Source organism: Lepus europaeus, chromosome 14 (assembly GCF_033115175.1).
Source record: "Lepus europaeus isolate LE1 chromosome 14, mLepTim1.pri, whole genome shotgun sequence".
Classification (NCBI taxonomy): Eukaryota; Metazoa; Chordata; class Mammalia; order Lagomorpha; family Leporidae; genus Lepus; species Lepus europaeus.
In genome coordinates, this window is record NC_084840.1 from 36,669,015 (window position 1) to 36,694,270 (window position 25,256).

The 25,256-nt window shown below is 40.9% G+C and overlaps 1 protein-coding gene across 1 annotated transcript in view; it reads right to left on the reverse strand.

The window, feature by feature from the left end:
- Positions 1–25,256, reverse strand: part of AIDA (axin interactor, dorsalization associated) — a 75,964-nt gene that overhangs the window by 45,629 nt on the left and 5,079 nt on the right. The window contains exons 2-4 of the mRNA XM_062210390.1: positions 15,657–15,726; positions 5,762–5,815; positions 5,331–5,385 (exon numbers count right to left, since the gene is read on the reverse strand). Of these exons, the coding sequence (XP_062066374.1) occupies positions 5,331–5,385; positions 5,762–5,815; positions 15,657–15,726 (179 nt within the window). The remainder of the gene's footprint in view (positions 1–5,330; positions 5,386–5,761; positions 5,816–15,656; positions 15,727–25,256) is intronic.

A 25,256-nucleotide genomic window follows, 5' to 3' on the forward strand; every position in this document is an offset into this window, starting at 1 on the left:
GAATACCTAAAGCAATCTTATACAACAAAGCCAGAGGCATCACAATACCAGATTTCAGGACATACTACAGGGCAGTTGTTATCAAAACAGTATTGTACTGGTACAAAAACAGATTGATAATCCAATGCAACAGAATAGAAACACCAGAAATCAATTCAAACAACTATAACCAACTAATATTTGATTAAGGAGTATTGGGCATTGCCTAAAACTTCCATTACAACATGGCACCTGGCAGATGTTCAAGGGGCATGTTTGTGGCTGCTGCAGTTAAGCCATGTAAGATTGGACCACCTGCAGGGATAGGTCCGCTTTAGTTCCGGTCACGTGGACAGTGCATGATCCCTATACTTTGCTTAAGATGCCCCTGTGCGTGGTCCACCCACACCTTCATGACCTTTTCGCTGATTTGCTCCCCTGCTGCCTTTAAGCCTGTACACTTCCTCAATAAAATAGTTCCTACTTCGACAGAACTCACGGTTGCTTGCTGTGTTCTTGACCCGTCAACCTTACCTTTCCTCGCCTTGTCGAGGAGTGCTTGTACTGTTCCCTGCTGGTCAGGGGCCAGCCTCAGGCTTAAGACCCCAACAAAGGAGCTAAAAACAATTCCTGAAGCAAGGACAGACTGTTCAACAAATGGTGTTGGGAAAATTGGATTTCCACATGCAGAAGTCTGAAGCAAGACCCCTACTTAATACCTTACACAAAAATCCACTCAACATGGATTAAAGATTAAATCTACGACTCAACACCATCAAATCATTAGAGAACATTGGAGAAACCCTGCAAGATATTGGCACAGGCAAATAATTCTTGGAAAGACCCCAGAGGCACAGGCAGTCAAAGCCAAAATTAACATTTGGGATTACATCAAATTGAGAAGTTTCTGTACTGCAAAAGAAACAGGAAAGTGAAGAGGCAACCAACAGAATGGGAGAAAATATCTGCAAATTATGCAACTGATAAAGAATTAATAACCAGAATCTACAAAGAAATCAAGAAAATCCATAACAACCAAACAAGCAACCCACTTAAGAGATGGGTGAAGGACCTAAACAGATATTTTTCAAAAGAGGAAATCCAAACAACCAACAGACACATGAAAAAATGCTCAGGATCACTAGCCATCAGGGAAATGCAAATCAAAACCACAATGCAATTTCACCTCATTCCTGTTAGAACAGCTTTCATACAGAAAATAAATGTCGGAGAGGTGTGGGGAAAAAAGGTATCCTAATCCACTGTTGGTGGGAATGTAAACTGGTAAAGCTACTACGGAGGTATAGCGGAGGTATGGCGGAAGTATGGAGACACCTCCGAAATCTGAATATAGATCTACCATATGACGCAGCCATCCCACTCCTGGGAATTTACCCAAGAGAAATGAAATCAGCATATGAAAGAGTTATCTGTATCCCCATGTTTATTGCAGCTCAATTCACAATAGCTAAGATATGGAATCAACCCCAATGTCCATCAACTGAAGACTGGATAAAGAAATTATGGGATATGTACACCATGGACTACTACACAGTGGTTAAAAAAATGAAATTGTCATTTGCAACAAAAAGGATGCAACTGTAAAACATCATACTTATTGAAATAAGCCAGTCCCAAAAGAACAAATACCATATATTCTCATGGATCTGTGATAACTAATAGAACACCAAAAAGGTAATCTCTAGAAATGAAATTGACACATTGAGATGCAATGACTTTGAACAGCCCTTGTCTTGACTGCTGAGCAACAGGGTTTTTTTCCCCATACAATTTGTTGAATTCTTTACTTAGTATAGAGTTAATTGTATGTATATAAAGTTAAGTGAAAATAGAACTTTGTAAAAATAAGAATGGGAATAGGAGAGAGAGGAGGACGAGGGATTCGAGTGTGGGTGGGAAAGGCGGGTATGGCAAGAAGAATTCTTATGTTCCTAAAGTAGTACTTAAGAAATGCATGAAGTTTGTATTCCATAAATAAATGGTTTCTATGGAAAATAAAAAAAAAAAAGGAACAGCAGATGAAAAATCTCTTAAAAGATCTAAGACCCAAAAAGGGAGATTTTCAAATGACAAGCATTATCCAAACTCAAATTAATAAAAGGAATAAAAGAAATCCATCTATTACTATTTTTCCTTTCCATTCCTAACTCCAAATCTTTAAAAAAAAAAAAGAGGAATAGAAGACTGGTGCAGGGGCCAGGGTTGTGGCACAGCAGGTTAATCCACGGCCTGTAATGCCAGCATCCCATATCAGAGCACTGGTTCAAGTCCCAGCTGCTCCACTTCTGGATCCAGCTCTCTACTAATAGACCTGGGAATGCAGCAGAAGATAGCCTATGTATTTGGATCTTTGTAACCCACATGGAAGTCCCAAACAGAATTTCAGGGTCCTCGCTTCAGCCTGGCCCAGCCCTAAATGTTTTGGTCATTTGCAGAGTACACCAAGGGATGGAAGATTTCTGTATATCTCCCTCTCTCTGACACTATGCTTTTCAAATAAAATAAATTTTAAAAAAGAGAGAGTGACTCAGATTGTAGTCCAATCTTCCACTAACATATGGGTCAATGATCTCTCAGGAGCTTTGAACTGGAGAACTATGCTATTCAGGATTGACGTCAATACTGCACCACCATAAAAGTATTAATAACAGAGTGCAGTGAAAGAAACATAGGCTGGTCTCAGTGACCCTAAAACTCATCCCTGCTATTTACAGCAGGATCAGGTCTCAGGCAAGTGGCAGAGTAGTCATTAGCAAAACGCAGTGGAAAAGATGGATCCAAGAGCTTGGCATCTCTTAAAAACAATAATTGTTGGCTGGTGCCGTGGCTTAACAGGCTAATCCTCCGCCTTGCGGCGCCGGCACACCGGGTTCTAGTCCCGGTCGGGGCGCCGGATTCTATCCCAGTTGCCCCTCTTCCAGGCCAGCTCTCTGCTATGGCCCGGGAAGGCAGTGGAGGATGGCCCAAGTGCTTGGGCCCTGCACCCACATGGGAGACCAGGAGAAGCACCTGGCTCCTGGCTTCGGATCAGCACGAAGTGCTGGCCACAGTGGCCATTGGAGGGTGAACCAACGGCAAAGGAAGACCTTTCTCTCTGTCTCTCTCTCTCACTATCCACTCTGTCAAAAAAAAAAAAAAAAAAAAACCAAAAATAATTGTTATTGCCAATTAAAGATCTTATGAGGCAACAGGAGAAACAATTGAGAATTTTTGTAGGAAATAATAAGGGGCCAGTGCTGTGGCATAGAAGGTTAAGACTCTGTCTGCTGTGTCAGCATCCCATATGGGTTCCAGTTCGAGTCCCGGCTGCTCCACTTCTGATCCAGCTTCCTGCAAAAGCACCTAGGTAAGCAGAAGATGGTCCAAGTGCTTGGGCTCCTGCACCCACATGGGAGATCTGGAAGAAGCTCCTGGCTCCTTGCTTTGGCCTGGCCCAATGCTGGCCACTGTGGCCATTTGGGGGGTGAACCAGCAGATGGGACAATCTCTCTTTCTCACTCTCTCTCCTACTATTTCTGGTTTTCAAATAAATAAATAAATAAAAATTTTTTGAAAAAAGAAATAGTAAATATTAGAGGACTTATAATTTTTATTGCCATCCCAGCTTTCCGTAAATTTTGTTTGGAAACAAAAAGACAAAATTAATGGAAAATAGTGACTAATTGAGAAAACCAAAACCATGATTATTTTGTATTGCTTTTCTTTAAACAATATCTAGCCAGTCATGAAAAATCATATATTATTCCAGTTAGATAAAATGTCCAAAATAGGTAAATTTATAGACATAAAATAAATTACTCATTGCATAGAGCTGGTAACTCTGTGTGGGCCCCTGTACCTACGCAGGAGACCCAGAGGTCTCAGATCGGCTTCAGATTGGCTCAGCCCTGGCCATTGCGGCCATTGAGAGGTAAAATAGCAGATGGAAGCGAGTGCGCGCGCGCGCACGCGCGCGCACTCGCGCTCTCTCTCTCTCTCTCTCTCTCTCCGGGTCTCTCCCTCTCTCTCTCTGCCTTTTAAACAAATAAAATTAAATATTAAAAAAGAACTATTTCTCAATGTAAAATCATGTTTCTTGCAACAAAAGGTTCATGATCTAGATTATATAAAGCAACCAAAAGTATTAAATGACACAATTTGTCATACTTCTTGTCATGTTCACAAGGATAGTGTTCTGAAGAGATGAAATATGATCACCTAACCACTGTGGAAAAGCCAGAGTCACATCAAATGTCCAATTGTTTTTGTTCTTCTACCAGTTCAAACAACAGAAACCAGGCTTCCTTCAGTGCAGACTCTGAGAACCCCTTTCCTATTCTTGACCTGTAATTACAATTCCATTTTGACTATCTCAGTAACATCTTTATCACACTTGCTATAAAAGAATTAGGAATTAGTAGCTTGTGGAACTGACACGTAACATTCTCTCTTGGCTGTAAGAGAAAAATATGTTCTTTTGCCTTTTCACCAGGGAACAGAAACATCAAAAGGAGTACTAGAGGGAACAGAGCTGGAATGACCAATGTCCTCAGATTTAGGCCCCGCTCAGCCTAAATCACAGTGAAGCAAGGCAAATCATTTCATCTGTTCCTTCAACCACAACGTGAGAGAAGCTGACTACTTAGCTCTTAAGACTCTTTTCTGTTTCAAAATGCTATGATTTTGTGATTATCTACTTATAAATCTGACTTAAAAGGTAGATAAACAAAAGGTACTCTTTCTCGATTAACAAAAAATGTTAAGATGTGCAATCTTTCTCAATGATAAAAGAGAATATTGACTTACATTCAGTCTTAGATTCAACTCTGTGCCTTTGCCCATACTGCAAACATTGCTCCTAAGAGAATGTTTATTTGAAACAGCAAAAAAGCTTTATTTGGCAGCATCCTAACCACCAAAACATTTGAAGGAATTGTTTACTTCCAAGTTTTAAAGAAGAGAAAGGAAAACAGAGACAAGGAAATATTTTGTAGTACAGTTCCAAGAGCTGTACTTTAGTTGTTGATGGCATGTAGCGTAAATAAGCATCAGTGACTGACAAGATTTCCACTAGATTCTATGTAAATGTTTATCAAAGTAATTATAGTCTCATCAAAGCAATTAAGACAAAATAAAGGCTAATATATATATGATCCAAATATAATCTCATATATTCTATAATAAAGATGAAATTCAAACAATAATTACTATAAATACCACAGATATTTTAAAAAGATCATAAAGGACTAGAAATTAACAGAAATAAATCAACATCATTACTAAATAATCAACATCTATAGTAACTACTTTTAAAAGAAATAACACTATACAAAATATAAAATAAGACTCACTTGGTTCTAGCTTCTTCAGGTCCTCCAGTTTAAATTCTTCTTGGGACTGTGTGGACTAAAGTTAAAATATGTATATTAATCTTTTTATTACAAAGATTTCACTGTACTCTATCTCTTAAGCAGCAAGAACTAACTCATCAAAATGAATTTATTTCTTGTTTCTAAGGTTGAAAATGAAAAGTCTCAAACTGATATGTGCATTCCTGGAACATTCATGCTAAAAGTAACAGAAAAAAACAGAAGTCATATCTTTTATTTCTATAATTCATAAATATAAATCATTTAAGTATAAGTTTAATAAATGAAGTACCATTATTATAAAATCCTTCTGAGACAGTATTATTTTTGGCATGAATGTCTAATGTTTTACCAGGATAGTTCATTATAATTTACTTTTCTTGTATTAGGAAGCAGAAAACAACTCTATTTACCTGTAAAGCTGCACTTCGCAATTCCAAGCATGTTGCAATTTTGCCTATGGTTTTCTGTAGGAAAAATAAATTAATGCCCAAATTATTATAACTGTTAGTTGTTGAAAATCAAGTTAATCTCTACTGACAAGAGATCTGCAACTCTTTTAAATGAGTTGATTTCTTTCTAGCATCTTATAGACTTTAGAGGAAAGAAATGGGTGGGAGGCAAAGGACTGAGATGAAGGAGAGAAGGTGCACGTGTCCTCTCCTGACCTAGCAGGCGATACACCAAATTCTAAACCAGGCCTGCTCTGGTGACAGCTTTACTTCATAGCTTTCCTCTGACTTGTTCAATGAAGCACAAGAGTAATGCAAAGCAAAATCAATATATGTGGTGTACAGGGACAAATTTTATGGTCAGATCTGTTTAATGTAACATAATGAGCTATAAAATAGACACAAATATTAGGGCACAGTCCTTGCCTGTAATAAACTTATATTCTATTACATGAGATAAGACACATAGAAACATTATAAAGTAAGACACTCAATTACTATGGAACAAGATCTGTATTAGGAGTTAAGCTCCAATAACCCTACGTACTGAATTTCTAAAAAGAGTTTAGAAAATTGTCATGGTTCAATTGTCTGAAGTCCCAAACTGAATTCAGGAGATAAAGATAAAGGGGCTGGGAGCAGTTGTCACTGTGAAATGAGCATTCGGTGACTAGCCAAGGAACCGTGATGAATTCTGAAGACACTTTCAGATCTGCCCTTTAAGAAGATTGTTATGATAAAAGTATATACACAGGTTGAAATAAAGACTAAAAGAAAAACCAATCAAGTTAGTTCTACTGTCCAGGTAAACAATAATCACAATAATATCAATGACTGGGACAGAAACAAGGAAACTCACACAAGAAACATCCATCTCAGTCGGCAGATCAATCATGCCCATTAAGACATTGAAGTCCTCCCAAAAAAGATATTTATGCTTTATTAGGAATAAATCCAGGCCGCAAGTGAAGTATTTACATACAATGTTTATACTGCCTACACAAAGAAATGCTTTGAAAAGAAAATGACGTTTTGGGAGCCAGTGTTGTGATGTAGAGAATAAAGCCACCTCCTATGACTCTGGCATCCCATATGGGCACAGCTTCATGTCCCAGCTGCTCCACTTCCAATCTAGTTCCCTGCTAGTAGCCTGGGAAAAGTAGAGGAAGATGGGCCCTGCCACCTATGTAGGAGACTCAGAGGAAGTTCCTGGTTCCTAGCTTCAGACAATCCTAGCTCTGGTCACTGTGGCAGTTTGGGGAGTGAACCAGCAGATGAAAGATCTCTGTCTCTGTCTCTCCCTCTAACTCTTTCAAAATAAATAAATAAATTCCTTTTAAAAAGTCTTATGTACATAAAATCCATATCCCCAAATCACGGCTGTTCAAATACACCACTCAACACTGATGAAACTAGTAAAAACTTTCAACTATAAATGTAATAGCAATAATAATAATAATAATGGGTAATAAGTAATGGACACTTGAATGACAGGCTCTCCTGATTGGCAAACGTTAATTCATTTAATACTCACGATAATTCTATGAGTTAAACAGGCATGAAAAACGAAGCACAGAGAGGTAGAGTACTGAGACATCAATGACAGCAAAATATATAACAAAGCAACACACTTTTTTTTAAAAAGATTTATTTATTTATTTGAAAGTCAGAGTTACACAGAGAGGAGAGGCAGAGACAAAGAGAGGTCTTCCATCTTCTGGTTCACTCCCCGATTGGCTGCACCAGTGAGAGCTGTGCCTATCCAAAGCCAGGAGCCAGGAGCTTCTTCCTGGTCTCCCACGTGGGCGCAGAGGCCCAAGGACTTGGGTCATCTTCTACTGCTTTTTCAGGCCATAGCAGACAGCTGGATGGGAAGTAGAGCAGCTGGGACTTGAACCGGTGCCCATATGGGATGCCTGCACTGCGGGCAGCGGCTTTATCCATTACAGCACAGCGCCAGCCCCAAGCAACATACTTTTAATACCAGCCAGTTGTAACTTTTATATTTCTTTTTTTATTTATTTGAAAGGCAGAATTACAGAGAGAGATAGGTTGAGACAGAGAGATCTCTACCTGCTGGTCCACTCTCCAAATGGCCACAATGGCTGGAGCTGAGTAGATTTCAAAGCCAGGAGCCAGGACCTTCCTCTGGGTCTCCCATGTGGATGCAAGGGCCCGAGCACTTGGGCCATCCTCTGCTGCCCTCCCAGGTGCATTAGCAGGGAGCTGGATTGGAAGCAGATCAGCTGAGACATAAACCAGTGCCCAAATGGGATGCCGGTGTCAACAGACAGTGGCTTTACTCAATACTCCACAACACCGGCCCCACTTTGTATGTTCCTTTTTTTTTTTTTTTTTAATTTTTGACAGGCAGAGTGGACAGTGAGAGAGAGACAGAGAGAAAGGTCTTCCTTTTTGCCGTTGGTTCACCCTCCAATGGCCGCCGCGGTCAGCGCGCTGCGGCCGGTGCACCACGCTGTTCCGATGGCAGGAGCCAGGTGCTTCTCCTGGTCTCCCATGGGGTGCAGGGCCCAAGCACTTGGGCCATCCTCCACTGCACTCCCGGGCCACAGCAGAGAGCTGGCCTGGAAGAGGGGCAACCGGGACAGGATCGGTGCCCCGACCGGGACTAGAACCCAGTGTGCCGGCGCCGCAAGGCGGAGGATTAACCTATTGAGCCGCGGCGCCGGCCTGTATGTTCCTTTAAAATTGATCTGTAGGGGCTGATGCTGTGGCATGGTGGGTTAAAGTCCAGACATGTAGCACCAACATCCCATATGTGTACCAGCTCAAGTCCTGGCTGTTCTTCTTCCAACCCAGCTCCCTGCTAATGTGCCTGGAAAAGCAGTGGAAGATGGCCCAACAGTTTAGGCCCCTGCACCCACATGCGAGACCTGGAAGAAGCTTCTGGCTCCTGGCTTCAGATGAGCTCAGCTCCATTGTGGCTATTTGGGGACTGAACCAGCAGATGGAAGACCTTCTTCTTTCTCTACCTCTCTCTATAACTTTTTCAAATAAATAGAATAAATTTTTAAAAATTGATTTGTAGAGCCGGCGCTGTGGCTCAACAGGCTAATCCTCTGCCTTGCGGCGCCGGCACACCGGGTTCTAGTCCCGATGGGGGGCACCGGATTCTGTCCCGATTGCCCCTCTTCCAGGCCAGCTCTCTGCTGTGGCCCGGGAGTGCAGTGGAGAATGGCCCAAGTGCTTGGGCCCTGCACCCCATGGGAGACCAGGAGAAGCACCTGGCTCCTGCCTTCTGATCAGAGTGGTGACTGGCCGCGGCGGCCATTGGAGGGTGAACCAATGGCAAAAGGAAGACCTTTCTCTCTGTCTCTCTCTCTCACTGTCCACTCTGCCTGTCAAAAAAAACAAAACAACAACAACAACAAAAACTGATTTGTAGAAAAGATTTTGTCTGTTAAATGAGCTAAATCAATGACTAAATATTTTTTTTTAATCTTTTTTTTTTTTTTTTGACAGGCAGAGAGGATAGTGAGAGAGAGAGAGAGAAAGGTCTTCCTTTTTGCCGTTGGTTCACCCTCCAATGGCCGCTGCGGCCGGTGCATCTCGCTGATCCGAAGCCAGGAGCCAGGTGCTTCTCCTGGTCTCCCATGGGGTGCAGGGCCCAAGCACTTGGGCCATTCTCCACTGCACTCCCTGGCCATAGCAGAGAGCTGGCCTGGAAGAGGGGCCACTGGGATAGAATCCAGCGCCCCGACCGGGACTAGAACCTGGTGTGCCAGCGCCGCAAGGTGGAGGATTAGCCTGTTAAGCCACGGCACCGGCCAATGACTAAATATTTTTAAATATTAATTATGAGGCAGGTGTTGGAATGTAGTGGTTAAGACTGGGTTTAAGGCTGCACTCTGCTCCTGTTCCAGCTACTTGCTAATGTGCACCCTGGGAGACAGGTGACAGCTCAAGTGCATGGATCCCTGCCACTCATGGGGTAGACCAGGCATTGAGTTCCTGGCTCCTGACTTCAGCCTTGCCCAGCCCTGGCTGTTGCAGACATTTGGAAGTAAACCAGTAGATAAAAGATCTCTGTCTGTCTATATATGTCTCTCTCTCTGCCTTTCAAATAAATTTTCTAAAAAATAAAAAATTTAAATAAATACATAAAAAGATTAGTTAGCTTCTTTTCCTTTTTACTATAAAATCCATTCGATTTCACGCTTTTAAAATTTAAGGTAAAATGTTGTTCAACTAACAAACTATTTTAAATTTATTATTATTATTATTTTTTTTTTGACAGGTAGAGTTAGAGAGAGAGAGAGAGAGTGAGTGTTAAGCTGCGGCGCCGGCCCAACTATTTCAAATTTAAACATTTCTTCAAGCTAAGCAGAAATAGAAAAAGTTAAGCTTTTTATACAGAAATCTACTTAACTATGGCAAAAGACCAATAGGCATTATTCATAACTATTTTAAGGAACCACACCCAACCTCAGTATTAAAAAAGTGGAACACTATAATTTCTACTTTAGCATTAACTTTGAAAAACATGTAGAATTTATTGATGTCAAAACCTAGCACTTGCTAATAGTTATTTCACTTTTCTTAGAAATATACAGTTCAGGCCGGTGCCACGGCTCACTAAGCTAATCCTCCGCCTGTGGTGCCGGCACTCTGAGTTCTAGTCCCGGTTGGGGCACCGGATTCTGTCCCGGTTGTTCCTCTTCCAGTCCAGCTATCTGCTGTGGCCCGGGAGGGCAGTGGAGGATGGCCCGGGTGCTTGGGCCCTGCATCCACATGGGAGACCAGGAGGAAGCACCTGGCTCCTGGCTTCAGATCGGCCCAGTGCACCGGCCGCAGCGGCCATTTGGGGGGTGAACCAATGGAAGAAGGAGGACCTTTCTCTGTCTGTCTGTCTGTCTCTCTCTCTCTCTCTGTCTGACTCTGCCTGTCAAAAAAAAGAGAAATATACAGTTCAGAAAAATGATTAAGAAGCACAAGTTCACATGAGTATAAGTACCAACAATGAACATACATTAAGACTAAGCACTAAAAGCATTTAATTATAGAAAGACTCACTAGCACTTCATTAAAATTAACTGCTTATATAACTTAATATGGTACAGAAATGGAAAATGTTCTTATTTTCAGAATACTGGTTATTTTATTTTATTGTTACTAGTAAAACTGACATCTCAAAAGATGACTTACAGGAAAGGATGGGTTAAAAATAAGAGGTAAGTTAATTTTGCTAAAATGTACTCCATTTGTATAAGGAAAAATAGCTCACTTAATCCAGACTTAATTTTTATACTTAAACAGCCAGTTGTCTACTGTCTAGCTAGAGCAGAGAGGGGAGAGGTAGGAAGGAGGCAGAGGTGAAATGCGGGGAAGGGACAGTATAAAATCTAAAACCAGCATACAGTATTGGGATTCTCATTACCACCAAATCTGACTCAAAACAGGGAAAGACTTTCTAAGCATCATAAGACAGGATGTTCTATTCTGTCCAGAAACTTAGATGAGAAAAATCTACTACACCAAAGGAGGGAATTCAGTGGAATGAAAGTCTTTGGCAGCAATTTGTTGGCTACTAAACCAGTTGTTATAATGACAAAACTATTGAGAACTGAAACGAAAGTGAACTGATCATGAGGGAGGGTCAGTAAGAATCATAAACTTTCTTATTTTAAACCAGAGATTTTTGAGATGATGAAGAAGACAAAAAGGCAAAGTTTTTGTATCATTTGTCAGCAATTTACTAAAGTTTAGAGAAATCAATAGGTCTGCTTTAGAATTCTTTAGATTTAAATAAATTATGTTCAAAATGTATGTTATTCTCTCAAAACTCAGGAGTAGTCTTATGATGTTCATACAACAATAACCTAAAATCCAACAAAGCATTTATTCAAACATTTTCCTGAGAGCTCACTGTGAACTAGACAATAATAGAGAAAGTGTTTTAGAAATATAGGTGTGTGGGGGGGGGGGCAGCACTGTGGCATGGCGGGTAAAGCCGCTGCCTGCAGTACCAGCATCCCATATGGATGCAAGTTTGAGTCCCAGTTGCTCCCATTTCTGATCCAGCTTGTTGCTGTGACCTGGGAAAGCAGAAGATGGCCCCTGTACCCACATGGGAGACCCGGAAGAAGCTCTTGGCTTCAAAATAGCCCAGCTCCAGTCAATGAGGCTATTTGGGGAGTGAACCAGTGGATGGAACATATCTTTCTCTCTCTCTCTCTCTCTCTCTCTCTCTCTCTCTGCCTGTGTAACTCTGCCTTTCAAATAATAAATCTTAAAAAAAAAAAAAGAAATATAGTTGGTTCTTTTTTAAAGCTTCTTTCAAAGTCCTACTGAACAGTTAGCAAAACTCTAAAATTTGCCATAGCTACAAAAGCCCTGAAAATAACAGCATACAAAATTCAAGTTGGAAAACAAAGAGTAACTTCTCAGAATAATAGAAGGAACATTCCCCATCTTCTGTTGAGGAAAACAGTTGATCTTTTTCCTCCTTCAGCATAGGACCCAAGTCTGTCATTCAATTAATTTTGCAGGCCTAACAGCTTATATCAATATTTCTCATAATATGTTCTTCAGAACACTAGACCCAAAAAATGTTCTAAAAAGGGAGGAATTAAGCAATTAAGAATTAAGGAATTAAAAGCAATTAAGTTTTAAAAGGCTGCATACCCAAAATGTTTAAACTATTCAACATACACATGAGCACATTAAAACCATCTCAGTTCAAATAATATGTATTAATTGTTCAGTGTCAGTGTTCTCCAGTACGCTTTTGGAAGATGTTTCCTAATCTTTTATTAACTTAGAACCTCTGACAACTTTTTCCTTATGTGACATTCAAATAAGGATTCTGTGTCACTTTGAGATTTTTGGTTCCACTGTGAATGTTTCACTTGTATTTTTAAAGAAAATTAAACTTTTAAATATATACATTTTGCCTTATATTCATAATATAGCACATAGTGATTTGGGATTCCTTCTCCAAAACTAAGGAATAAGCTAGCACAACTTCTCTCTATACTCATAAATGCCTCCTGGCAGGCTTTATAAATCACCTAGGAAAGCAGGCCTCCAAGAGAGGAGGAGGGGCAGAATAGTTCAAAGGTAGCAGTCATTGGGAGATTTAGGGATACCTTTTAGGATCATTTAGGGTTCTCTGATCTCTCATCTCATACATACGGGCCAAAGACAGGACTCAAGACCCTTAATTCTTCTGATCCCAAAGATCTGCTCTCTCCTCTAGGTCACTGACTTCCAGATCTTTCAAAGTGCAAGATCTATAAGCAAGGGTAAACTGAAAGGAAACAGCTGACAGCTGGCTGCTGAGTTATCAATTAAAGAATAAGCAGGGCTGGCACTGTGGTGTAGTGGGTTAAACCACAGCCTGCAGTGCCAGCATCCCATATCGGCACTGGCTCAAGTCCCTACTGCTCCATTTCTGATCCAGCTCCCTGCTAATGCACCTGGGAAGGCAGCAGAAAATGGCCCAAGTGCTTGGGCCCTTGCACCCACTAGGGAGACCCGGAAGAAGCTTCCGGCTCCTGGCTTCAGTCCAGCCCTGGCCGTTGCGGCCCTTTGGGGAGTGAACCAAGGGATGGAAGACTTCGCTCTCTCTCTGCCTCTCCTTCTCTCTGTCAACTTTACCTTTCAAATAAACAAATAAATCTTAAAAAAAAAAAAAATAAGCAACATCATCAAACACCAGCTTCAGTCTTAGATAGTTAAACACAATTAAGAAAAAGTTAATCCTTTCTCTTTAATCTAATCATTACAAGACAAGGCTCATTTCTTGAGAAGGTATTTTGTTGTGGTGGTAATTTTGGTATGTTTTAGGTCAAATCATTTTACATTTGAAGTCACATGGCTCATAATTCCTTCTTTTTTTTTTTTTTTTTTGACAGGCAGAGTTAGACAGTGAGAGAGAGCGACAGAGATAAAGGTCTTCCTTCCGTTGGTTCACCCCCCAAGTGGCCACTATGGCTGGCGCGCTGCACCAATCCAAAGCCAGGAGCCAGGTGCTTCCTCCTGGTCTCCCATGGGGTGCAGGGCCCAGGCACTTGGGCCATCCTCCACTGCACTCCCGGGCCACAGCAGAGAGCTGGACTGGAAGAGGAGCAACCAGGACAGAATCCGGCGCCCCAACCAGGACTAGAACCCGGGGTGCCGGCGCCGCAGATGGAGGATTAGCCTAGTGAGCCGCAGCGCTGGCCTCATAATTCCTATACTTAAGAAGCTGATGTTAGAAAAAAATATGAGATCATTAAAGATTTTTTTAAATTCTTTAAGTTTTTGTTTCCATATTCATAACATACTTGTTAGCTATTAATTTAGATATCTAGATACCTGAGTTCTGCTCATTAAAATTTAGGTGTTTTAACTCTTAGTTCTGTCACACTAGCTATTCACTTCCCAACTATTCCTAGCCAGATTCCACAAAATCTTACAGAGGTACGTATAGTCTTCATGCCTTTCCTTAAGTAAATCAGTCATTTCCTCAGTGGAAACTAGTTTCCAGGGTTACAACGCCAAGTGTTGTTGCCAATCTAGTGAGGACGTTAACAAATATTAAAGAAAAAGAAGAAAAATGTCCTGTTAAAATAATAGCAAAATGACTTTTTGGCAAAAAAACAAAAGTACATTAGATAATGTAGATCCTAAATATTTTTAAGGTACAAATACACTAACACACAAGAAATATGGCTAATATGGTGCTTGGGCTTTTTCTTCCCAAATATCTATGAATAAGGATCAAAAGAATAGAGAGGGCTATCAACTAAAACAGATTTGTTTCAGCTTAGTTTAAAAGTGTGCAAAAAGGGGTCGGCGCTGTGGTGCAGCAGGTTAACGCCCTGGCCTGAACTGCTGGCATCCCATATGGGCGCCGGTTCGAGACCCAGCTGCTCCACTTCCAATCCAGCTCTCTGCTGTGGCCTGGGAAAGCGTCGAAGATGGCCCAAGTCCTTGGGCCCCTGCACCCACATGGGAGACCTGGAAGAAGCTCCTGGCTCCAGATCCGCATAGCTCAGGCCTTTGTGGCCAATTGGGGAGTGAACCATCAGATGGAAGACTTCTCTCTCACTGCCTCTCCTCTCTCTGTGTAACTCTATCAAATAAATAAATAAATCTTAAAAAAAAAAAAGTGTGCAAAAAATTCCTCCTATTCTACTTGTAGAGAAATAGGAGCAAATTAAGTCATCATAGTTTTCACACTACCTTTTTTTTTTTTTTTTTTTAAAGAGATGAGAGAGACTGATTAAAAGTTGACTTAACACTAAATAGTCTGTGCCAGGGGAAAATGGTGTTGTTTCCTCCCATTTCTTCTCATTCTTTTAGTTAGAATAAAGCTTCTTTAAAGGATCTCAGTTTTCATAATCTCATAGTTCAGGAGATCAACTTAACTCACAAAAACTTTAAATTCAAGGAGAAAAGGCATTATTGAAATATTTTGCAACCTCATGTATTTATGTCAAATTTTTGACTTGAACTAAGTTTTTCACTGGTGGGTTTTCTGGGTTTGGTTTTTATATGGTCTGTGTGTACGTGTTTTAAGAGACAGACGAGGAGTTATGAAAGAGTTAAACAAACATTGAAGTGGAATGCATTTACTTACAATCCTTCTATTTTCCCAAGTGAAACTCCAATCTCTGGGTTTCCCCTCCTCAACTAAAATGTAGACATCTTCACTAAAGTTAACCAAAGCCTAAATGGCTGAGTACAGAAATTCGTGAAGTGATAAACCATATGGTATCTTTAAATGATTGCTTAATATTAGGCAAAGCAGATCCACATCATTCTTTTTCCTTAAGTATAACAGTTTTTGTTAGTTTTTTGCTAACCCTTTTCATTTAGAATCTGCTATATCTAGAGATTACTTTGATACCTTTTGTTCTTCAGTAAATTCAGAATTATTGTGTTGAGCTTGGGCTTCTTTTTGTAGATGTCTTGCTAATCTGTAAGAAAAAAACACGTCTTTAGAAATGTAGAAAAGCAAACTATGTCAACTGTAAAAGGTAAAACAATTTTTTAAAAAACAGTGATGTACAATGTTCTGTTTTCAAAATATAAATTTACACTACCTTTACAATAAAATTCTTTAAACAATGATGATGAAAATAAGATTTTTCATACCATTTCACTTGGACAAATCTCAGCTGTAGGCAGTAAAAACAGAAGCTTTGAGCTGGAAAGAATCTCAAAGGCCATCAAGTCCAACTTTCTGTAGCATGCATGAATTTCTTCTGCAACAGGCCAATAGGTAGTTGTCCAGATTTCACATGAGCCCCCACAATAGTACCAACCAAAGATGCTTTATCAGGCTATCACTAATTTGCTAATAAGAGTTATCCAAATCTAAATCACAGCACTGACAAAGAGAAAATACTTCATAACAATCTACTTTGTTTTTTTGTTTTACTTTAAAAAATTTTTTTATTGTTTTACTTTTTTTTGTTGTTTTACTTTTAAAAAATTTTACATGTAAAAAGGGAAAAAATCTCATGTATTTCATATACACAGTTTTAAGAACATAATGATACTTCGCACCCTACCCTCCCTCCCACTTGCCCTCCTTTTAATTTTTACAATGACATAATTTCAATGTTCTTTATAATCACAAGCTTAACCCTCCACCTAATACAGAACTCAATAAGTAGTAAAGTAGGAAAACCACTGACCTCAAGAATATAGAAAGGGCTATAAACACTAATCAAATTTCAAAATGTCAATTTTATCTATGTACATTATTATTTTTGTATTCTGTGTATTAGTTACCACAAATCACAGAAAACATATATTTGTCTATTATGCTTAGTGAAATAAGCCAGTTACAATCTACTTTTAAAACATTTTTATGGGGCCGGCGCCGTGGCTTAACAGGCTAATCCTCTGCCTTGCGGCGCTGGCGCATCGGGTTCTAGTCCCGGTCGGGGTGCCGGATTCTGTCCCGGTTGCCCCTCTTCCAGGCCAGCTCTCTGCTGTGGCCTGGGAGTGCAGTGGAGGATGGCCCAAGTGCTTGGGCCCTGCACCCCATGGGAGACCAGGATAGGCACCTGGCTCCTGCCATCGGATCGGTGTGGTGCGCCGGCCGTAGCGCGCCAGACGCAGCGGCCATTGGAGGGTGAACCAACGGCAAAGGAAGACCTTTCTCTCTGTCTCTCTCACTGTCCACTCTGCCTGTGAAAAAAAAAATTTTTATGGGAAATAAAGAAAATCTTCCACCAGTCAGAACACAGAAATATTGTTTACTCAATTACTATCATCCTTAAAAACAGCAGCTAGGCCTTGGATGAGTTTTCAAGGATAGGGCTATTTAATTACATTCCAAGCTCAACAGTGAGGATCAAAAGCTATTTCTGAGACAGAAAAAAACAAAGGGATTTATTCTTCCAACACGATAAAAAGAACAATTTGGGGCAAAAAATCTGAAAAGACATTTCTCCAAAAAAGATACAAAAATATCCCACAAGCACATGAAAAGCTGTTCAATATCATTATCAGGGATCAGAAAAAGAGCTGAAGGAAATATGTCACCACACCTTCCCCCAGAGTGGTCTCAGACAGCAACCATTACTCTTACTGTAGCAAGGCATCAGCTGAAAATATCCAACATTGCTGCTTCCTGTGACCTATAATATTATAATGGGATATCATAGCTGACACTCCTACATCCACCTGATGACACGACATTTCCTAAACAAGCCAGAAAATGGGCAGTCACCAAATTCCTGGAAATCTCCGCCATATCAAAGCCCTACCCTTTATGCCTCCAGATCACTTAAAGGATGACCCCCCAAAATAGCACTTAGTGTTCATTAGCATGAAGATAATTAGAGAGAGAAAGGGAGAGGGAGAGAAATCAGTGTTGGGAAGGATATTTTAGTGAAAACTGGACCCCTCATACATTGCTGGTAGGATTTAAAACAGTTCCAGTTGCTGTGGAAAACAGTTTGGCACTTCCTCAAAAAGTTAAATACAGAGTTACCATATGACCCAGGTACATACCCAGGAGAACTCAAAACAAAAAAACCTGTACACAAACATTTACAGCAGCGTTGTTTACAATAGCCAAAAAGTGAAAAAAACCAAAACATCCATCAACTGATGAATGGATAAACAAAATCCACACCCATTCAATGGACTAGTATTTGGTCATAAAAACAAAAGAAACATTATTAACATGCTACAGTATGGATGAACCTCAACATTATGCTAAATAAAAGCCAGAAGTTGGAGGGAGCCGGCACTGTGATGTAACGGGTAAAGCTGCCACCTGTAGTGCCAGAATCCAATATGGGTGCCTGTTGGAGTCCCAACTGCTCCACTTCCGATCCAGCTCTCTGCTGTGGCCTGGGAAAGCAGAAGATGGCCTTGGGGCCCTGCACCCGTGTGGGAGACCAGGAAGAAGCACCTGGCTCCTGGCTTTGGATCAGCTCTGGCCGTTGCAGTCATCTGGGGAGTAACCCAGTGGATGGAAGACATCTCTCTCTCTCCAGCTCTACCTCTCTTTGTAACTCTTTCAAATAAATAAAATGATAATCTTAAAAAAAAAAAAAAAAGCCAGAAGCAAAAGAGCACACATAATTCCGTTTATATGAGATGTCCTGCATAAGTAAACCCAGAGTCAGAAAGCATATCTGTGGTTGTCAAGAGATGGGGAAGTGAGAGTATCTGATTGGGTATGGGATTTCCTTTGGGGGTGATGGAAATGTTCAAGAATTAAAAGTGGTGACGGTCAGACAACACTGTGAAAAGTACTTAACAACCACTCAGTTGTACAGTTTAAAATGATGAGTTTGTGATATTTATCTCAGTACAAAACATGTGAGGGGAAACTACTCTATGCAACCACATCTGTAAAGATCAGGCATGAAGCTCTGTATTCTTGATGGCCAGTATCCGAAGTATGAAAAGTTTACATCCTCCTTATCATAAAGAAATTCACACACACACACACACACACATACACATTAGCATTTGCCATGACAGCTTAACACCACTTTATCAAACTGCTTCCATCCATTTATTTCTTTTCTCCCAAAGAAATTCCATAATATTTATTCCTAAATTTTCATTCCTAACTACATTCACCCTTTGTGGATTCTATAGAGAAGAAGGTACTATTAGTAACATACCCAGTGTTAGTAAAATGGCATAGTCTTATCTATGGCACAATCTCCACCCCAGACACCATCCTAGGCTCTAGCTCCCACCACCATTGCTGGAAGCCAGGTGGCCACATGGCCCAACCATTGGTGTCAGCTCCACCCTCACCCTAATAGGATTCGCTGATTCTACTTCCCTGCCCACCCCCCAGCAAAGTTTTAAGAGGACCTGTTCCTGAACATGTGGCTCTCTCTCCGTCTCTTGATCTCTCTTCCTTCTTTGCCCCTTCCCTCCAGTCTGTCGGGTCTCCCCCACCAATAAACCCTTTCCCTTACTCCGATGTTTGGTGTGTTTCGTGGCAGCCTTACACCCAGTCAATGCCCTTCTTCTCCACTTGGTTACTTTTCTAACTCTTGCTGGTCTGCCCCTACATGAAGTACCCAAAGCCTGTGTATCCTCAGCAGAGCCAATTCTACAGGCCTGAACTCAGGGCAGCTATAGTGTGGCATGAAGTTCTTATTTGAATAACTTAAAAAAAAAAAGATTTATTTGAAAGAGAGTTACAGAGAGAGGTAGACAGAGAGAGAGATCTTCCATCCACTGGTTCACTCCCCAAATGGCTGCAATGGCCAGAGGTGAGCTAATCTGACACGAGGCCAGTAGTCAGGAGCTTCTTCTAGGTCTCCCATGTAGGTGCAGGGGCCCAAGGACTTGGGCCATTCTCAGCTGCTTTCCCAGGCACATTAGCAGGGAGCTGGATTGGAAGTGGAGCAGTTGGGACTTGAACCAGCGTCCATATGGGATGCTGGCACTGCAGGTCAGGGCTTTAACCAGCTGTGCTACAGTGCTGGCCCCTGAATAATTCTCTATATAACTTGCTGACAGTAGAGGTGAACCTAGGCAGGGTCATTGTCACAAGAAAGGGTATTCCTCTAAACTCCAGCTATAATGATAATAATCAGTAGAAAAATTACTGAAGTTAAAGAGAATACTGTTTTTAAAATTAGGAAATAGAGAGGAAACATTTCCCAATCATGTAAAAAATAAATCATAAAAGACAAAAGACTTGTATCTAGCATATATAAAGAACAGTTTCAACAGGTCAGTGATAACTCAAAAGCAGAAAGCAAAATAAGCATATGAAAAGAAGTTCAACATCATTAGTAAGCAGAAATGCAAATTAAAACCACAATGAGGTACAAAATACATCCACTAGAATGGTTATAATCAGAAAAGACAGACAAGTGCTGGCAGTGTGGAAAAACACACACTGCTGGTAGAACTATAAAATGGCGGGGCCGGCATTGTGGCATATCCGGTAAAACTGCCGCCTGCAGTGCCAGCATCCCATAAGGGCCCTGGTTCGAGTCCTGTTTGCTCCACTTCTGATCCAGTTCTCTGACATGGCCTGGGAAAGCAGTAGAAGATGGACACCGGGAAGAGGCTCTTGGCTTCAGATTGGCGCAGCTCTGGTCATTGTGGCCATCTGGGAAGTGAACCAGTGGATGGAAGACCTCTCTCTCTGTCTGCCTCTTTCTCTGTAGCCCTGCCTTTCAAATAAATAAATAAATCTTTTAAAAAAAAACTATAAAATGGCATGGATTTGGACAAAAATTAGGCAGTTTCTCTAAAATGTTACACACGAACTTACCATATGACTAAGCTATCCCACTCCTAGGCATCTAGCCAAGAGAAATGAAAATACACATCCACACAGACTTGCGTGTGAATGTTCAGGGTGGTATTATTGAATGCTGTGGTTTAGATATGGCTTGGGTATGTTCATCAAGGATCTCTGTGTTAGAAGCATTAGGTAAGAGATATTAAGAGATGCGGCCTAGTGGGAAGCCCTTGGGTCACTGGCGGAGCTGCCCTCAGCAGAGGATAAGAGTTGTACTGCTTGGATATGGGATACTTGAGCTCTCCAAGAGTGAGCTGAACCTGACCACTGAACTGCACTCAGGCTTCCTGTTTTAATACACACACTCTCTTCACAATATTGCCCTCCACCACCACGACGAGAGGCAGCCAAGAGGGCCCTCACCAGAGCTGACCCAATGCAGGTGCCAGGCCCTTGAATCTCCAGAACCGTGAGCTAAATACATCTTCTCTTTACAAGTTAGTCTGTCTCAGGTATTTCATTACAGTAACAAAAAAAAAAAAATTAAACTAATCCATTGAGGATAGTCAAAATTCAGGCATCTATCAACCAGCGAATGGACACACAAAGTGTGTATGTCTATATGTAATACACAGGACGATGAAGGCAATCTCGGTTCTTGTTTCACATGGAAGAAGAATTTCCAAGTACACAGGGATGGTGAGCAAAACAAGATAAATTGAAATTAGAAAGCTCCTGTAGCAGCAGTCAATAGTGGGGCTCCAGGGAGGAGTTGCCAGGGATGCCTCTGGATGCTGGCTCTTTTATGCACAAAATGTCTCTCTCTGGTTAGCCCCAGAAGAACATAATAACAGCTACAAACCAATCAGAGAGCTGGATAACAACTCATCAGAGGCAGGGATAAAAACCTATCAGAGGGCCGGCGCTGTGGCTCAACAGGCTAATCCTCCGCCTTGCGACGCCGGCACACCGGGTTCTAGTCCCGGTCGGGGCACCAGATTCTGTCCCGGTTGCCCCTCTTCCAGGCCAGCTCTCTATGGCCCAGGAAGGCATTGGAGGATGGCCCAAGTCCTTGGGCCCTGCACCCGCATGGGAGACCAGGAGAAGCACCTGGCTCCTGGCTTCGGATCGGCGAGATGCGCCGGCCGCAGTGGCCATTGGAGGGTGAACCAACGGCAAAAAGGAAGACCTTCCTCTCTGTCTCTCTCTCTATCCACTCTGCCAGTCAAAAAAAAAAAAAAAAAAAAACAAAAAAAAACAAAAAACAAAAAAAACAAAACTATCAGAGGGCTACAATTGATAATCCTGACTAGCTGCTCATAATAAAACTAAGTGTTGCTAAAGACAGCCTCTGGGAAAAAGCAAGCATTTTGAACATCTGTAAAGGGACTTTAACTAACTGCCTGTTAGCCTAACTTCTCACAATACTATCCATCAATAAGAAAATAACAAAATCCTGATACATGCTACAACATGGATGACTCTTAAAAACATTGTGCTCAATGAAAGAAGCCAGAAACAAAAGACCACACATTTAATGATACAAAGTTTGTGGAATGTCCATAAAAATCTATGGAAAAATATTACTGGTTGTCTGGGGCTAAAGTGGGATTATGGAGTGGTTGTGAATCGGCACAACAAATCTTTCTGAAGTGATGCAAATGTTCTAAAATTTTAATTTGGTGATGGCTACGTAATTTGGTAAATTTAACTGAAAAAAATCATTAAATTGTACATGTAAATTGGGTGAGTCTCACAATATGTCCAATATTCCTTTATTATAAAAATTCCCAACGAAATAGGCAAAGAGGGAATATATGACAAATCCACAGCCAATATCATACTGAATGGGGAAAAGCTGAAAGTATTTCCTCTTTAGATCTGAATGAGACAATAATTTCCACTTTTACCACTTTTATTCAATATAGTATTGGAAGTATTAACAAGAGCATTTAGGGAAGATAAAGAAATAAAGGCATCAAAATTGCAAAGGAGGAAATAAAAATATCTGTTTGCAGATGACATGATTTTGTACATGGTAAAACCTAAACAGTCCACCAAAAACCTGTTAGAACTAGTAAACTGATTCAGTAAAGTAACAGGATATAAAATTCACATACAAAAAAACAGTAGCATTTTATATACCAATAAAGCCCTTGCTCAAAGGGAAATCAAAAAAATCTCACCCACATCAGCTTCACAAATTTTAGTATTTAAGAATGAATTTAACCAAAGTAAGAGTCTCTACAATGAAAATTATATGTCACCAATGAAAGAAATCATTAAGGACACATAAAGGGGCCAGCACTGTGGTGTAGCGGGTTGACGCCTTGGCCTGAAACGCCGGCATCCCATATGGGTGCCGGTTAGAGTTCTGGCTGCTCCACTTCCGATCCAGCTCTCTGCTATGGCCTGGGAAAGCAGTGGAGGATGACCTAAGTCCTTGGGCCCCTGTACCCGCATGGGAGACCCAGGGGAGGCTCCTGACTCCTGGCTTTGGATCGGTGCAGCTCCAGCCGTTGTGGCCAATTGTGGAGTGAACCATCGGATGGAAGGCCTCTTTCTCTACCTCTCCTCTCTCGGTGTAGCTCTTTCCAATAAATAAATCTTGAAAAATAAACACATAGAAAAATGGTAAGATATCCCCTGTTCATGTATTCAAAGAGTTAATATTGTTAAAATGTCCCTACTACTTAAGTCAATCTACAAAATCAGTATTATCTTATATTTTAATATCTTATATATTTAATATCTTATATTTTAATATCAATGACATTCTTCACAGAATAGGGAAAAAACAATTCTAAAATTCATATGGAGACACAAAAGACCCAGAAGAGCCACGGCAATGCTAAACAAAAGCATAAAGCTGAAGGAATCACAACACTTGACTTCAAAGTATACTGTTTTAAAGATTTATTTATTTGAAAGTCAGAATTACACAGAGAGAGAAGAGGCAGAGACAGAGAGAGAGAGAGATACTGGCATAAATAGATCAATGGATCAGAATAGATCACACATAAATCAATGTAACAGATTAGAGGGTCCAGAAATTAATCCATGTACATATAGTCAACTGAATTTTGACAAAGGTGTCAAGAACTTACACTGGAGAAAGGATAGTCTTTTCAATAAATGGCAAAATTGGATAGGTATATATAAAAGATCTTTACCTCTTACCACATACAAAAATCAACTCAAGATCAAAGGCCTAAGTTTAGCACCTGAAGCTATGACACTGCTACAGGAAAACAAAAACACGTAGGTAATGATTTTTTGAACAAGGTCTTAAAAGCATGGGCAACAAAGGCAAAACTAGACAAATGGGATTATATCAAACTTAGAAACTTCTGCACAGGAAAGGCAATAATCAATAGAGTAAAGAGATAGTCAACAGAATGGGAGAAAATATTTGCAAGTTACTTATCTAACAAAGGATTAATATCCAAAATATATAAGGAACTCAAAAACTCAACAACAACAACAACATGAGCCAATCCAGTTAAGAAATGGGCAAAGGGGGGCTGGCACTGTGGCATAGCAGGTGAAGCTGCCGCCTACAGTGCTGGCATCCCAAACAGATGCCAGTTCAAGTTCTGGCTGCTCCACTTCCAATCCAGCTCTTTGCTATGGCCTGGGAAAACAAATTGCCAACAAATATAGGAAAGAATGCTTAATATCACTAGTCAACAAGGAAATGCAAATGAAAACCACCATGAGATACCACCTTTCCTCTGGGGGATGCCTACTATCAAAAGAGACAGAAAGAGATAAATGCTGGTCAGGATGTCAAGAAAGGAGAATTCATATATTGTTGGTAGGAAAGTAAATCAGTACATCCACTACAGAAAATAGTATGGAGATTTCCTAAAAAGCTGAAAATAGAAGTGTCCCACCACAGGGTATATATAGTCAAAAGACATGAATTCGGCCGGCGCCGTGGCTTAACAGGCTAATCCTCCGCCTTGCGACGCCGGCACACCGGGTTCTAGTCCCGGTTGGGGTGCCGGATTCTATCCCGGTTGCCCCTCTTCCAGGCCAGCTCTCTGCTGTGGCCCCGGAAGGCAGTGGAGGATGGCCCCAAGTGGTTGGGCCCTGCACCCGCAAGGGAGACCAGGAGAAGCACCTGGCTCCTGGCTTCGGATCAGCGAGATGCGCCATCCGCAGCGGCCATTGGAGGGTGAACCAACGGCAAAAAGGAAGACCTTCCTCTCTGTCTCTCTCTCACTATCCACTCTGCCTGTCAAAAAAAAAAAAAAAAAAAAAAAGACATGAATTCATTGTATCAAACATGCTCCACCATGTTTACAGCACCACTGTTTACAATAGCCAAGCTACAGAGCCAATCCTGGTATTCATCATCAGATGATTGCCTAAAGAAAATGGTATATATTCACAATGGAATATTAACTATTCAGTCATTTTTTTAAAAAAAGAATGAAATGCTGTCATTTGCAGCAAAACAGATGGAACTAGAGGACATCAGCTTAAGTGAAATAAGCCAGAAAAAGACAAACACCACACATGTTATCCTTTATATGTGGAGGCTGAAACAAACACACAAAAAAACAAAAACTCAATCTGAACATAAGAGCAGTGACTATCAGAGGCTGGGGGGGGGGGGGTGGCGCGAAGGGGATAGAGGGAGTTTGGATAATAGGTATCAAATCAGAGTTTGACCAAGGCTAAGTTACACAGGCTATCAGGGTGATTGTAGTTTATAATAACATAGTATATATTGCATGAATAAATAGAAGA